The sequence below is a fragment of the Rhinatrema bivittatum genome, chromosome 1, assembly GCF_901001135.1.
Source record: "Rhinatrema bivittatum chromosome 1, aRhiBiv1.1, whole genome shotgun sequence".
Classification (NCBI taxonomy): domain Eukaryota; kingdom Metazoa; phylum Chordata; class Amphibia; order Gymnophiona; family Rhinatrematidae; genus Rhinatrema; species Rhinatrema bivittatum.
Window position 1 is genome coordinate 832,087,844 of NC_042615.1, and position 16,872 is coordinate 832,104,715.

The 16,872-nt window shown below is 47.7% G+C and overlaps 1 protein-coding gene across 1 annotated transcript in view; it reads right to left on the reverse strand.

The window, feature by feature from the left end:
* LOC115079591 (long-chain-fatty-acid--CoA ligase ACSBG2-like) overlaps positions 1–16,872 on the reverse strand; it is an 89,150-nt gene that overhangs the window by 19,266 nt on the left and 53,012 nt on the right. The window contains 5 exon segments of the mRNA XM_029583263.1: positions 2,988–3,221; positions 3,448–3,629; positions 11,999–12,163; positions 13,464–13,613; positions 16,299–16,379. Coding sequence (XP_029439123.1) covers positions 2,988–3,221; positions 3,448–3,629; positions 11,999–12,163; positions 13,464–13,613; positions 16,299–16,379 — 812 coding nt within the window.

Genomic DNA, 16,872 nt, shown 5'->3' on the forward strand with positions numbered 1-16,872 from the left:
GAGCTGGAAAGGTTTAGGCCCTCGAGGAGCGAGTACCTGGTTCCAGGGAAAGCTCTGAGAGAGCGATGGTAACTCACAAATGTTTGTAGCAACGATAGCTTCCAGGCAGTAGAGAATCTTCAGAGTGTCCAGGAACATGGGCCTTCGAGGAGCGAGTACCGGTTCCTATCTGCAATCTGAAATAGAGAAAAGAGTGAGGCCCCCGAGGAGCGGGTACCTCTGGTAAGTCTGAGGAGCCAGAGTAGTTTGGGGGGAGTAGTCCGTAGGTAGCGAGACACATTCCCATACCCAAGCCCTTGCTAACTCCGTTTGTTAGCAAAACAGAGACCTTTAAATACTGGAAGCGGATGACGTCATCTCAGGGGGGACACCCCTGAGGTTCGTGCCCTTGCTGGTACTTCAATCAGAGCCTGCGCGTGCCCTAGGTCATCAGGCAAACATGGCGGATCTGAACTTCGGTCCGGGGAGGGAGGTCTTTTACCGCGAGACTACTGCTGCGCGGAGAAAAGAAGACTGAAGGGGGACCCCTGCTGGCTGCAGGGTTGGTGCCGTGCTGGGCATGCCCAGTAGGGGGCCAGTGAAAGTTCTGGAAACTTTGACAGAAGTTTTCCATGGTTGGGCTCCATCCTCGATGTCACCCATATGTGAGGACTAACATCCTGCTGTGCTGTGAGAAAAATGTTGATGGGTTTTCATAAAGCTTGGGATAAGTGGCGCGGCGCGTCAGTTACTATCCTTAAGAGAAGCATGGGGGGTGGCCTGCACGGAGGGGCAGTCGCTGGGCAAGTGCTCCTGGATGGAGCACTTGCTCTTTTTCTGCCCTCATTACTATGTCACGGTTATAATTTGTACCCTATCCTTCTTGCACCAGATCTCCGAGATGCCCATTAGGTCTGCATCTTCTCCAGTCTTACCTTTTAGACTTCTGGCATTTACCAAAAGCCATTTTAAAGTAGGATTATTTGTATTTCTGGTTTTATCTGTACCCACAATCTGCTTATTATCGGATGATACTGGCAGTTTGGAGTCATTTTCTTTCTGCACACTCTGGATTTAAAAATACCTAGGCTTTTTCAGCTTTTTTGGGACATTCTACCTTACTTGGTTTGTCAGTATCCTTTGAAGATCTCTCTCGCTGAAGCACGCGCTGCTGAGCGACTCTCGGATTTCCACAAGATTCTTGTTTAAAAGCTGCTCTGTCTCCTTTTTATCATAATTCCCTGTACTGAGGGATACACATCGACCGAATCAGCAAAACTCAACAAAATTCAGGAAGCAGTTCCAGGATAAAGGAAATTCTCTTGTACGCACTCCAACCCCACTGCCATGTCCCCAACCCTCTCCACCCCTTCCCAGCTCCAATATCGAGTCACAAATGAAGGTAAATGCGCACGAATCTGCGTATTCTGGTGGTCAGCAAATCCAAAAACCATTCCGCAGTTCAAAGAAACTTCTTCCTTCCTGCTAGCCTCAGCTTCATCACAGACACTTTCTCCATAGTCATCAAATTACGCATCTGAATCTTCTAGGGCTGCCAAATGGCTCCATGTTTTCAGGGCAGGTTGATCCAGTCCTGGTTTTACTTCATTGCATGCTGGGACTTGTAGTTCTGATTTCCTTGCATGTGGTGGGCTGAAAACAGGACTGGATCAACCTGTGCTAAAAATCTGGAGCCAGTTGGCCGCCCTAGTATCTTCCACCTGGTGGATCTTCATGCACAGATTGAATTAGGATGCATCATTGTATGATTAGACAAGTTTTCAATACAAACAATTTAAAGATTGTCATCGTCTAGAACATAATTATCTAGAGACTGACATCAGGAGATTACACCAAATCAACCTGAGGCTCCTCAGAGATGCACTGGGACACTCGCTTTCACCTTCCCAGACCCTCCGCCGCGCCGTGCTTTAAACAATTCCCAGGCTCAGCTGTAAGGGGACTCGGATTAGGCGGAATAGAAATTATTGTAAATAAATACAATAATTTCTTACTTGTAACCCCTTTTTCAGGGAATGTGTCCAGTTCCAAAGGGCCATAAAAGAATTTATGAAACGTGGCTAGCTTCTCAGTCCGGGGAGGAATTTTTCTCTATGAGGGGGAGGCTAAGCTTCCTGGCCCAGGCAGTATTGATATTCCCTGTGTGTGCTACCATAGCTCTTTGGGTCAGGTACACTTACAAATCAGGCAGGAGTCACTTCAAATAAAAATTTACCATAATTCCTCCTAAAATAAATTAGTCATAGAGGCAAAAACTCACAATAAAAACTTTAAAAAATATATGTGAAGCAGAAAGCCTGCGAGGAAGTCAGTTGGACCGTTAGAAGATCAAGGGGTTAAAGGAGAACTTAGGGAAGATAAGGCCATTATGGAAAGATGAAATTGATTCTTTGCTTTGGTGTTAACTGAGGAGGATATTGGGGAGATACCCGTTCAGGTAATGTTTTTTAAGGGTGATGATTCAGATGAACTGACCCAAATCATAGTGAACCTGGAAGGTGTAGTAGACCAGACTGACAAACTGAAGAGTGGTAAATTACCCAGACCAGATGTTCTCAAAAAATGAAATTTCAGCTCTATTACTAGTAATTTGTAACCTATCATTAAAATCATCCATTGTACCTGAAGACTGGAGGGTGGCCAATGTAACCCCAATATTTAAAAAGGGCTCCAGGACACTATAGAGCAGTGAGCCTGACTTCATTGATGGGAAAAATCTTGGAAACTATTCTAAAGAACAAAATCACAGAACTTATAGAAAGACATGATATAATGAGCCTCAGCCAACATGGATTTTACCAAAGGAAGTCTTGCCTCATAAATCTGCTACATTTTTTTTGAAGGGGTTAATAAACATGGGGATAAAGATGAACTGGTAGATGTAGTGTCTTTGGATTTTCAGAAGGTGTTTGACAACGTGACCCATGAGAGATTCCTGAGAAAATTAAAAAGTCTGTATGAGTAAGTATCTCCAGTGACTCACTGACCTTGGGATGCGAAAGGTATTCCGATTTGACACTGTGTGTGGCCCTGAGCACTCACTCATCCCGTAGAGCTCATAAAGCGGCAGGTTGACACTCATGAAGTACTCGAGTGTGTCCTTAGAGATGGGAGCGGCTCCAGTGCTACACACCTTACAGCGATCAAGACCCACAGCTGCCTGTATCTTCTTTAATAACAGGCGGTCAGCCAGCGAGTAGCCCCAGGGCACAGAGTTAATCCTTACAGAGAACAGAAAGAGAATGATTCAGCATAAGATGGACCCCTGCCAACCATCCCACTAACCCACCTCTCTTCTGTCTTCCCACTGCACTCTCACTGGTTATTCCTCTTCCTCCCTCCTGCATTTGCTTCATTTTATCTCCACATATCCTGCCAGATCTTTCTGCACTGATGCCACTCCTCCTCTCCCATCAATGATGTGGTTACCAATCTTGAGTCACTTACCCATTCATACGGTTATAGTTGGCCCGCAGCCCGTTGTCCCTGGCCCAAGCAGTTGCCTTCCTTCTGAGAACAGATGATGACGCATCTAGGGTTTCCATTCTCTCCAGAATCTTCTCCCAGACTCGTGGCACACCTAAAAACAACGTGGGACGGACCTCCTGAAGAGTGGTGACCAGAGAGCCCTGAGCCAGGAGAAAGGCATATGATGGAGTTAAAAAGCATCCCAACGGAGTGCTTCAGTATCAGTATGTCCTCTTTGTCCATCTGTACTCACATCCCATTCCCTCCCTCACGTTTCCATCTCCAATGCTCGTTCACTTCTTTTTAAAGTAGCAGTACTATCCAGATTGTGCAAAATGTCAACTGACTTGGTTCTTGACTCTTCTACTTCTTTGTTGGTATTTACTCGCAGTCCTTGAGGACTGCGGAGTGGTCAGGCTTCGGGATATCCCTAATAAACATACCCAATATACATCTGCATCCAGTCGAGGCAGTGTGGAGGCACACCTAACCAGCTGGGTTTTCAGGATATCCATAATTAATATTCATGAGATTGGCAACCAAGTGTATGCAAACCTATGTGAGCAAACCTATCTCATACATATTCACTGTGGCAATCCCTGAAAACCCAGTTGGATATATGTGCCTCCAGGAGGCACATGCAACAGGGATAACCAGAAAAACTGGCCTCTTTGCAGCCTTCGAAGAGTGGAGGTGAATGCCATTACCCTAGCTTCTCTTGACAGTTTGTCATAGTTTCTAGTATATTTGCACTGTTTATCGCCACATACTTAGTTCTTATTTTATTTCCTGCTGTTCAGATTGATATAAAGACAGGATTGGAAGGGAAACTTGTAGGAAGAGGGAAGTAGTATTATCTCTGCACACATTTCTCTGCTGACGATTGCAAAGAAGTGCTTTGTGGGTCTTAGACAACTGATGTTTTGGGTGAGGGTTGTATCCCATTGTGGTTGGGTAGTACAGTTCTAACCGATGCTGGAAAAAGCCTGTGCTGGATGACTCCATTTATGCTAATTATAGACCAGTGGCCACTATTCTGTTTCTGGGTAAGATCATGGAGAAAACGGATCTTCTTTAGAGGAGAATGAGAGGCCGGATTGTTTTCAGGCTGGTCACAGTATTGAAACTATGTGGGTCTCAGTAACAATATCGTATGCTGGGTTAATAGAGGGGAAGACGTGCTTTTAGTTTTGCTGGACTGCTCCTCAGCTTTTTACCTAGTTGACCAATCTTTTCTTTTAGACAGTGGTTAAAAAGGCAGGCATAAGAACATAAGAACATGCCATACTGGGTCAGACCAAGGGTCCATCAAGCCCAGCATCCTGTTTCCAACAGTGGCCAATCCAGGCCATAAGAACCTGGCAGGTACCCAAACATTAAATAGATCCCATGCTACTGATGCCGGCAACAAGCAGTGGCTATTCTCTGTTGATTGATAGCAGTTTATGGACCTCTCCTCCAGGAATTTATCCAAATCTTTTTAAACCAGATACCCTAGCTGCCTTAACCACATCCTCTGGCAATGAATTCCAGTGGATAGTCTCATTTCTATTAAGGTTGTCTGCTCCTGCATGTTTTGTATGATCATGTACATTTCTTCTGTCATAGCTGTGGAACCCACCTCCGGCCAGGAGCCTCCTCTTTCTGCTTTATTTCATATCTTTCTGATGCATTTGAGGACACTGTTCCACGTCTTAGGGCTGCGAGGCTATCTGTATGATGACGATATCCAGCTCATCATGCCTTTGCCAAAAAAATGCCATTCAAGTGGTCTCTGTGGTAGTTTTTTGCTCATCACTGACAGGCAAGAGCAGACTAAGCTGGTTTTAGATTCCACTTAAAATTGGGCATCCTGGGCTGCATGAATTGAATTAAATGATGTCTATTGACATGATGAAGCATCTAGGGATTGCTTTCCTGAAGTTGCAGTATGTCAGCATCCTTTCCTGGACACAAATTGTTTAAAGTCGCTTACTCACCTGTTGGTACTTTGTCAAGTGGACCTCTGTAATAGCTCAAGAGTAGAATACAGCAGCAAGACCTGTTTCTGCTTGTTCCAATGGCCACCCTTGGCAGGAATGCCTAATTTCCTTCACTGCCTCCCAGTTGCTGCTCATTTTAAGGTCTTGGCTCTGACATTTCAGATGAGGGTTAACGGTCCTCTATTAATTCAAAATATTGAACTGTATGTACCATTACGTTGTCTGCAGTCAGGTCAAGGATCTCCGTTCTGAATTCCTGCTTTTAAAGAGGTGCAGGTTGTCCAGATCACACCAAGGGGCTTTTCTATCGTAATCCCCGCATGGTGGAAGTGGCTTCCTCTTGAAATGAGGCAGGAGTTGAATTATCTGTCATTCCGCATGGCTCCCGCTGGTATCGAGAAGGATGGGGTCTTTGGGTATCCTGAGGGCATGGAGTAATTCTGTGTTACGGTCAGATTGGTGTTCTCTCGTGTTTACTGATGTTTTTGATTATTTTGCACTATAGGTTTGCTGTATATGTGTATTTTTAATACTTGTACACTGCCTTGTAAGATCTTCCAAGTTTAGGACAGTGGTGTAGAAGACGTTTGAAATAAATATATACATAACTATGACTGCACCATCTCTTTTTAGTCAAACAGATTTAGCTGCAGTATTCTACTTTCTTCAAATCTTGCTTATCGTTTGTACAGTCACACTTTGATATCAGCTGGGGAAGGATATTTCCGTACATGCCCTTATCTGCAATAAGACTGAGCTAAAGACGAGAACAAACTTTTTCCAGGGTAACATCTCAATTATGGAAGTCCTTGACTAGAAACATCCACTTAACAAAAGGAATATCTAATTTCAGGCCATCACATAATCGAGCTAGATCATCTTAATTATGGATATTTTGGTCTTTTATATTTTATTGAATACAGTCACATTTTGTAGTTATTTACTTTATCTTGATATAGATGGATTTTGTCATTCACATGGGGTTTTGTCTGATGTTGTTTTGTTTCTTATGAGTTGTTTGTTTTATGCTGTCTGTTGTTTCACTCACACAATATCCTCTTCTCTATTTACTAAAGAATGCTCCCATGTAAATGTGAGATTTCACTCATGTGATATCCTCATCTCCATTTATTAGAGAGTGCCCCCGTGTAAATATGAGTTTCACTCCTTGTTTTATGCTGCCGATCACGCCTTTACTGCCGAATAAAATCTATTTCTCATTTTCCAACCCCACTTCTTGGTCTCTTCCCGCTAATCCTCCTGTCTCTCAGCTGTCTCATCCTATAATATCCCATGCTAAACCCATGAAGAACTGAACTCTGACTAGTCTCTCTGCCTATGTTCCTCAGCCTCTTTGTTTTTTTTTCTCTACTGATTTTATAGACCTTTGCTAAAAATCATGCTGTGATAATGGATCCTGGGATTTCCTTCACAGCCCACATTTTGACAGTGTCTTCTGCTCTCTGCTTCCAGTTTCATAACCTTGTTAAAACCTGTTCCTCACATGTTTTTCATGTTTGTTGCTTACTCCTACAAACAATTTGCTTCTCAAGGTTGGTCTAGAGCAAGTCTCCTGGCTGGTCTGTTTGATGGTCCCCTTTGGTTTCTTCAGAGCTCTGCCGTACGGATCTTCTTTCATTTCCTTCACCATTTATTTATTTAAAGGCTTTTAATATACCGACGTTCGTGGGGCACATCACGCCGGTTTGCAATAAACTCAAGAAAGGAGGAAAATTACAAAGAACATGGAGAGGGGTGAGGGAGCAGGCGAGTGAGGGGGAGGGGGTGGGAAAGACAGAGAGAGGAAGGAGATAGAGCAGCAGAGAAGGTAGAGAGGAGTAACCACAGCGGCAAAAGGAACTTATTTACAGCAATTTGTTATATCCAACAACATTTTGTTTGCATACTATCGTAAATTACATCCAGAGGGGAGTTCGATCATTGAAAATGAGGTGGGGACGGAGGAAGGAGCAGGTGTCTACGAAGGGTTGGTATCAGGGTTGGCCTGCCTGAATAGCCAGGTCTTGATGCCGTTTTTGAAGGTGAGCAAGGAGGGTTTAAGACGGAGGTGTGTGGGAAGAGAGTTCCAGAGGGCAGGGCCTGCGATGGTGAAAGCTCTTTCTCTGGTGGTGGTGAGGTGTGCGATTTTAAGTGGAGATGTGTGCAGGGTACCTGCAAGGGTGGATCTCGCAGGATGGTGGGAGGAGTGGAAGTGGGGCATTTCCTTGAGCCAGGGGGAGTTGTTTATGTAGAGTATGTTGTAAAGTATGGTCAGGGTTTTATACTGAATACGGAAAGGGATGGGTAGCCAATGTAGATCCATAAGAATAGGGGTGATGTGTTCTCTTTTATGGGTGTTAGTTAAGATTCTCGCCAAGGCGTTCTGTAGGGTTTGTAGGGGTCTGATGGTAGAGTATGGGAGGCCTAGCAGCAGGGAGTTGCAGTAATCCAATTTAGAGAAAATGGTTGACTGCAAGACTAAGCGGAAATCCTGTGTGTGGAGTAGGGGCTTGAGATTTTTAAGGATGCGGAGCTTGTAGAAGCCCTCCTTTAACAAGGACTTGATGTGTGGTTTGAGATTGAGATGTTGGTCTAGCGAGACTCCCGGGTCTCTTACAGCAAGGGGTTGGGGTTGGGTTAGGGTGGAGAGAGGAAAGGTGGAGGTGGAAGAGTGTTCAGGTTGCTTAGATATGATGAGTGTTTCGGTTTTTGCTGCATTAAGTGCGATGTGGAGGTTGGATAATAGGGAGTTAATGGAGACTAGGCAAGATTCCCAGAAAAGTAGGGAGTACCCCTGTGTAAATATGAGTTTCTCTTATGTGATATCCTCATCTACATTTACTAGAGAATGCCCCTGTATAAATACAAGTTTCAGTCACATGATATCCTCATCTCTATTTCCTAGAGAATGCCCCCATGTAAATGTGAGGTTTCACTCACATGATATCCTCAACTCCATTCATTAGAGTGACCCCGTGTAAATATGAGTTTCACTCATGTGATATCCTCCTCTCCATTTACTAGAGAATGCCCCATGTAAATACGAGTTTCACTCGCGTGATATCCTCATCTCCATTTACTAGAGAATGCCACTGTGTAAATATGAGTTTCACTCGCGTGATATCCTCCTCTCCATTTACTAGAGAATGCCCTATGTAAATACGAGTTTCACTCGCGTGATATCCTCCTCTCCATTTACTAGAGAATGCCCCATGTAAATACGAGTTTCACTCGCGTGATATCCTCATCTCCATTTACTAGAGAATGCCCCTGTGTAAATACGAGTTTCACTCACGTGATATCCTCATCTCCAGTAGATGTGAATCGGTTATTAACGGCTATTAATCAATTTTACTTAGGGAATAGCCACTGCTATTAATTGCATCAGTAGCATGGGATCTTCTTCGTGTTTGGGTACTTGCCAGGTTCTTATGGCCTGGTTTGGCCACTGTTGGTAACAGGATGCTGGGCTTGATGGACCCTTGGTCTGACCCAGCATGGCAATTTCTTATGTTCTAGTTACTAGAGAGTGGCCACGTGTAAATACGAGTTTCACTCGCGCGATATCCTCATCTCCATTTACTGGAGTAATTATGATCAGAGCCCCTGGTTTCCTGCGGCAGAGTTTTCAAGATTCTGCAGCAATTTTACATATATTTGCCACTTAAATTTATCTTTATTAATTTAAAAAAATATATAATCATGAGACTGTTAAAAATAAAAAAACACAGCAATATACCTGATAAGAATCACAATAAGGAAAGATATTTGTAAATTAATGTGTTTTTTTTTAACTTTATACAAATACTTTTTTTTCTGGCATTTCCATAATTTATTTAGCTCTTTATTAGAAAAAAATTGATCCTTGTGAGTGGAGCTGCGGAAGAAGGAGAGAGTGGCTCAGGGAAAAGGAAGAGAGGAGATCGCAGAGGAGGAAGAGAGGACATCGCAGAGGAGGAAGATAAAGGAATCTTAGACAGGAGGGGGGGGTAATGAGAAAAGGACAGGGAGGAGAGGATGGGAATGAGAGAAGGAAGGGAGGAGGGTTCAGGAGTGGGGAGGAGAAAGAGGGAAGACTGGCAAAGGGTGGAGAAGGAAGGGAGTCACAGCCCCCCAGTCACACTCCAAAGCCCCTTTCATCCCCTCAGTCTCCCTCTTTCACTTCCTCCTCCTCCCTCCAGATCCCCTCTCTCACCCACTCCTGCCCTGAAACAGGAGGAAGAGGACGGCAGCCATGCAGCACCTTGGGCGCGCCGTCGTCGTCCTGCTGGATCTGCGCATCATACGTTGAACCTTCAGGTGCCGGAGGTGCCAGACGTCTGCCCGTCCTCCTCCTGTCTGGCAGCAGAAGCGGCTGAGTGAGGTGATCTGGGGGGAAGGCGTCATCCCACGGCCACCAATGCTTCTCCTGTGGCAATGGGCCAGGTCTGGGTAAGGGGGATCGTGGGAGAGCAGGGACCCCCCTAACTGTTGCTGTCCTTACACGAGACAATGCCAGTTCCTTAACCAGGGCGCGATGCAGTCCAGAGCTCCTCACTGGCTTCTGGATGGGCTCTGCCAGCGGAATACGGGACGTTTCTAAGTTCTCCGGAGCAGAGAAGAAAAAGGATCTAAAAAACATTCTCTATGAAAGAGAAGAGGAAGGCACTGAAAGAGAGCTCTTCTGTGGGATAAAGGATTGAGAGAGGGAGAGGAGAGAAGCCGAGTCCACGAGGAGTCTGGAGGAGTGAGCTGCTGGCGCCCTGCACCCCTAGACGGGATGAGTGTGTTGTATGAATTGAAAGTGTAATTACTGTCCCTATCATCCTGTCCTAGATCTACAAGCTGGGGAAAGTCAGTCATGCCCACAGCCTTCCAGATAAACCACTGCACCTCTTGCTAGGGGAGGAGCGTGGGAAACCTCGGGTATTTGGAGAGGTACTGACAGAACAGGGAGAAGATCTTGCCCAGAGATGTTGCACCCAGATGTCTGCTGGGGATTGGGACTGGAATAAGTGTTTGCAGAGTGACAGAAGGAAAGGATTTTATTTATTTATTTATTACATCCATTCAATTGCACAGATGTAAATACTCTTCAGTAAACGTCTGCAGCCTGTCTACCTCCTGGAAAAGTTCACAAAATTATGTGAGGGTTTCATTTTGTGACGGACAGATATAATGTATAGGGGAGGGCCTTGGGGATTATTCTTCTCCCCTTTGTCAAGAACCCACAGGCCTGCCTTCTGCATTCAAGCATTGCAGGGCTGCACCAGCGTTTCTTAGGACCAGACCTGTCAGTGAATGGGTGCAGAGTGCATGGGATGGTGTCAGTGTTTGGGGGGTCTCGGTGCATGGGATAGGGTCAGTGTTTGGGGGGTCTCAGTGCATGGGATGGTGTCAGTGTTTGGGGGGGTCTCGGTGCATGAGATGGGGTCAGTGTTTGGGGGGTCTCGGTGCATGGGATGGTGTCAGTGTTTGGGGGGTCTCGGTGCATGGGATGTGTCAGTGTTTGGGGGGGTCTCGGTGCATGGGATGGGGTCAGTGTTTCGGATGGGGTCTCGGTGCATGGGATGGTGTCAGTGTTTGGGGGGGTCTCGGTGCATGGGATGGTGTCAGTGTTTGGGGGGGTCTCTGTGCATGGGATGGGGTCAGTGTTTGGGGGGGTCTCAGTGCATGGGATGGTGTCAGTGGTTGGGGGGGATCTCAGTGCATGGGATGGGGTCTCAGTGTATGGGATGTTGTCAATGTTTGGGGGGGTCTCGGTGCATGGGATGGGGTCAGTGTTTGGGGGGTCTCGGTGCATGGGATGGGGTCAGTGTTTGGGGGGGTCTCGGTGCATGGGATGGGGTCAGTGTTTGGGGGGTCTCGGTGCATGAGATGGGGTCAGTGTTTGGGGGGTCTCGGTGCATGGGATGTGTCAGTGTTTGGGGGGGTCTCGGTGCATGGGATGGGGTCAGTGTTTCGGATGGGGTCTCGGTGCATGGGATGGTGTCAGTGTTTGGGGGGGTCTCGGTGCATGGGATGGGGTCAGTGTTTGGGGGGGTCTCAGTGCATGGGATGGTGTCAGTGGTTGGGGGGGATCTCAGTGCATGGGATGGGGTCTCAGTGTATGGGATGTTGTCAATGTTTGGGGGGGTCTCGGTGCATGGGATGGGGTCAGTGTTTGGGGGGGTCTCGGTGCATGGGATGTGTCAGTGTTTGGGGGGGTCTCGGTGCATGGGATGGGGTCAGTGTTTGGGGGGGTCTCGGTGCATGGGATGGGGTCAGTGTTTCGGATGGGGTCTCGGTGCATGGGATGGTGTCAGTGTTTGGGGGGGTCTCGGTGCATGGGATGGGGTCAGTGTTTGGGGGGTCTCTGTGCATGGGATGGGGTCAGTGTTTGGGGGGTCTCAGTGCATGGGATGGTGTCAGTGGTTGGGGGGGATCTCAGTGCATGGGATGGGGTCTCAGTGTATGGGATGTTGTCAATGTTTGGGGGGTCTCAGTGGTTGGATGTACCATGCATGTGTTACTGTCAGTATTGGGGTGTTCAGAGCCTTCTCGTAGTGTTAGAGATCCGCTTGCCTTACCTTCAGGGCATCTGGCTCTGCAAAATAAGTGGTCCCTCCAAAAACCATCATTAGCCAGATATCATAGGCCTGGGCAGCGATGTGACTTAAAGGCAGGTAACTGACCACCGCTTCCCCTTCTCCCACGCTCAGCATTGTTCCGGTCATCCTCAGCGTCCAGGTCAGCTGGCTCCGCAAAAGAGAGAAAGTGGTCACTCAGCGCGTGGCAGGGAGAGACCGTCCCCTGCCCCCAGCTGCAGCGCACATTAAGAGAAAGCGGGAGCACCACGCGTTTCGTTCGGGGATCGCTGTACTTTTTGTGCTTCTGCAGTAAGAAAGTATTTCAAAAGACCTTTTAACATTTTTCCAAAATTTCTTAATTTTTCCTCTTCTGGCTTTGGGTAAAAGATACAAAGAAACTTTTCCGCCCTCCCAAGTTTTCTGGGTGTTAACAACTCTACTCTGTGCCCCAACTGTGCATCCTCCAGGATTTTACTCCTCTCTTCCTCCCCTCTTCTCTTTCTCAGTTTGTCTTCTGCCATCCTGCAGCAGCCCAACCACCTCCATTTTGGCCCACAAACTGCCTCCGGTCAGCGGGTGGCTTTCACAGGGTGCACAGTCAGTGCTTAACGCAGGGGTGGGCAAACGTTTAGGCCTTAGGGTCACTGTGGGGTATGCTCCTTCCTGCCAGGACCAGTGGAGGGTGTGTGTGTGTGTCTGCATGCATGTGTGTCTGTGTGTGTCTGTGTGTGCATGCATGTGTGTCTGTGTGTGTGTGCGTGCGTGCGCATGCATGTGTGTCTGCATGCATGTGTGTGTCTGCATGTGTCTGCGCATGTGTGTGTGTGTGTGTGTTGGGTGGGCTACAGCAGGGATGAGGTGTTCTTGGGTGCAAGCATTAGCTCCTAACTGCATGCACCTGCCACTCAAGAGGGTCCCCATGGCCTCAGCGGCAGCCACTCAGATCCTGAGCAAGGCTCTGGCAGCAGAGGTGAAGGTGGCCACATATGTACACGGTTCCGTGCACTGAGGCCGCTGGGGATCTGGAAAAAGAAAGACTCTCAGGCCATGCTCTGGAAGGGGTGATCCATTTTTGGGACTAGTATGGTTGAGGAACTATGGTCATAACGTCAGCACTTCCTTCTGCACTGATCTGCATACCATTTGCTCCTTAGAATGTGCCTGGATGCGAGTTTAGCGCTCACGTTCTAAAGCATGAGCAGCACCTTAGGGTACTTGCCTAAGGCTTTGGTGAATACGGCACGATCATGCGTGCTGAACGGGTTCAGATTAGATTGTGCACTAACTGGCAGCAGCCTTTAGTTAGTCAACCCCAATGTGAGGAGTGAACGGCAGAGGGAGCTTTGTGTGCATATGTAGGCTACATCCAGTAATAACCCTTATTTCTTCACACACATTTAGTCTTAAGAAAAGCCGATGCCTTATAGAAGGCGTGAGAGGATTCAGACTCCACCTTTAAACTCACATTGTCGTGGCTGAGCATCACCCCTTTGGGGTTCCCTGTGGTCCCGGAGGTGTAGATCAGGGTGCAGCACTGGTTGGCTTTCTGGGAGGAGATTATTTCATCCAGCAGTGAATCCTGAACATCTGACCCCAACTGCATCAACTCCTCCCACTGCACAGAGAGAACAAGAGGACTGTCAGAGAGAGGCAGGCAGGGGTTAATGCACACAGTACAGACCAGTGACCACCCCTGCCCCCCAGCTGCATCAACTCGTTCCACTGCACAGAGAGAACAAGAGGACTGTCAGAGAGAGGCAGGCAGGGGTTAATGCACACAGTACAGACCAGTGACCTCCCCTGCCCCCCAGCTGCATCACCTCCTCCCACTGCACAGAGAGAACAAGAGGACTGTCAGAGAGAGGCAGGCAGGGGTTAATGCACACAGTACAGACCAGTGACCTCCCCTGCCCCCAGCTGCATCAACTCCTTCCACTGCACAGAGAGAACAAGAGGACTGTCAGAGAGAGGCAGGCAGGGGTTAATGCACACAGTACAGACCAGTGACCACCCCTGCCCCCCAGCTGCATCAACTCGTTCCACTGCACAGAGAGAACAAGAGGACTGTCAGAGAGAGGCAGGCAGGGGTTAATGCACACAGTGCAGACCACTGACCTCCCCTGCCCCCAGCTGCATCAAATCCTCCCACTGCACAGAGAGAACAAGAGGACTGTCAGAGAGAGGCAGGCAGGGGTTAATGCACACAGTGCAGACCAGTGACCTCCCCTGCCCCCCAGCTGCATCAACTCCTCCCACTGCACAGAGAGAACAAGAGGACTGTCAGAGAGAGGCAGGCAGGGGTTAATGCACACAGTACAGACCACTGACCTCCCCTGCCCCCAGCTGCATCAACTCCTCCCACTGCACAGAGAGAACAAGAGGACTGTCAGAGAGAGGCAGGCAGGGGTTAATGCACACAGTACAGACCAGTGACCTCCCCTGCCCCCCAGCTGCATCAACTCCTCCCACTGCACAGAGAGAACAAGAGGACTGTCAGAGAGGCAGGCAGGGGTTAATGCACACAGTACAGACCAGTGACCACCCCTGCCCCCCAGCTGCATCAACTCCTCCCACTGCACAGAGAGAACAAGAGGACTGTCAGAGAGAGGCAGGCAGGGGTTAATGCACACAGTGCAGACCAGTGACCACCCCTGCCCCCAGCTGCATCACCTCCTCCCACTGCACAGAGAGAACAAGAGGACTGTCAGAGAGAGGCAGGCAGGGGTTAATGCACACAGTGCAGACCAGTGACCTCCCCTGCCCCCCAGCTGCATCAACTCCTCCCACTGCACAGAGAGAACAAGAGGACTGTCAGAGAGAGGCAGGCAGGGGTTAATGCACACAGTGCAGACCAGTGACCTCCCCTGCCCCCCAGCTGCATCAACTCCTCCCACTGCACAGAGAGAACAAGAGGACTGTCAGAGAGAGGCAGGCAGGGGTTAATGCACACAGTACAGACCAGTGACCTCCCCTGCCCCCAGCTGCACCAACTCCTCCCACTGCACAGAGAGAACAAGAGGACTGTCAGAGAGAGGCAGGCAGGGGTTAATGCACACAGTGCAGACCAGTGACCTCCCCTGCCCCCCAGCTGCATCAACTCCTCCCACTGCACAGAGAGAACAAGAGGACTGTCAGAGAGAGGCAGGCAGGGGTTAATGCACACAGTACAGACCACTGACCACCCCTGCCCCCCAGCTGCATCAACTCCTCCCACCGGACAAAGACAGGCAGGGGTTAATGCACACAGGTAAGACCAAGCTCTTGCAACTGGGAAAAAGCCTGAATATAAATACATGTCTGGACAGGAAACAAGATGACCACTGGGTTTAGGAACCTCAAAGAGAGAGACACGGAACTGAGAAGACTGGATTCATTGTCCAGGAGCTCATAGCACCACTTGCAGGCAGGAGGTGAAGTTGGCAATAGATCCCCACAAGTATCATTTGAGAAAATGAGAATCTCTGTGTTACAGATCTTAACTCACCAGAGCCCACTGTAATCCATTTATTTCTGGGTTTCCAAATCCTCTGTGGGAGTGGAAGTGGATGTCCTGATTGCACAATTGGGGAGAATGGGTGTCTCTGGGTCACAGGTCTTATCCTACCAGTGCCCATGGTAAGCCATTTATTCTGTCTGAATCTTCTGTGGGAGAAGGGATAGACTTTCTGAATGCTGTCAAGTAGGGGAGGAGTTTTTTGTGGTTGCTAATTCCTATTTAGCCCCTTTAATTGCAGGTAATTTTGCTTTAAGTTGAGTCAACTCCTTTTTCATTGTAGAGAGCTGCAAAAAGATGAGGCAAGCTCTAGCTTCTAGGTGGTCTGCCTTAAGACAAAGGCACCACATTACATTGAATAATATGATTTTGTTAGTTTATTTTGATATGGAACACCTTTAATATGACACAGATTTGCAAAGTACCTGGTTACTAATTTCTGTAATTATATACCCTAACAAGACTATATAAAGCAGTTCCCCATTACACTATATAAAGGGGGAGGGATCAGAGCAGCAACAGTCTCTTTCCATGTAGAGATTGAGTCTCCTCTTGTGCTGCTCTCTGTGGCATTGCATAATGGGAGGGAAAAGGAGAAGGATTAGGTACATTGACTCTCTCTTACCATGTAGAGATTGGGCATCTTCTCCTCCAGCCCTTATGGTAATCTGTAATGTGGGAGGGGAGGGGGGGATCAAGCACATTTGACTCTTTCTTACTTTATAGAGGTAGAGTCTCTTCTGCAGCTCCCTCTGATAATATACAACGGGGAGGGGAGGAGAATTAAGAGCACTGACTCTCTCTTACCGTATAGAAGTTGGGTCTCTTTTCCTGTAGCTCCCCGTGATATTGGATAATGGCCTTGAGTTGGGGCAGCTTGTGTTGAATCTGAATAGGAAATACAAGAATTAGAATTTCAAACCTCTACCATACCAGACAGATTCTTTGATGCTCAGGGTTGTCCCCCTTGTGTCTTAGTGTCTTGAACTATGTTGGACTGAACAGCTGAGGTGTTTTGTACACCTGGGAAACTCTCTAAGAAGAACATAAGAAGTTGCGCCACACCGGGTCAGACTGAGGGTCCATCAAGCCCAGGATCCTCTTTCTCTTGTGCTTGTGTTGCATGTAGAATCTGTGAAAACGTTGAGAAAGCTTTTTCACAATAGAGAATGAAACACAGATTGCCAGTGGAACAATGCAAGTCATGGCAGGAGCTAATAAAAAACGCAGCTACGACCCTCAATGGTCCACAATCAAGAAACTGAGCAACGAGCCATGGAAGGCAGAACAGCACGACGACTTAGCATTTAAACAGCTTCAAGTGGCAAATCACCAAACCAACAGTGCATAACTCATCCTGAAGGCTGAGGGTCCTTGGGCT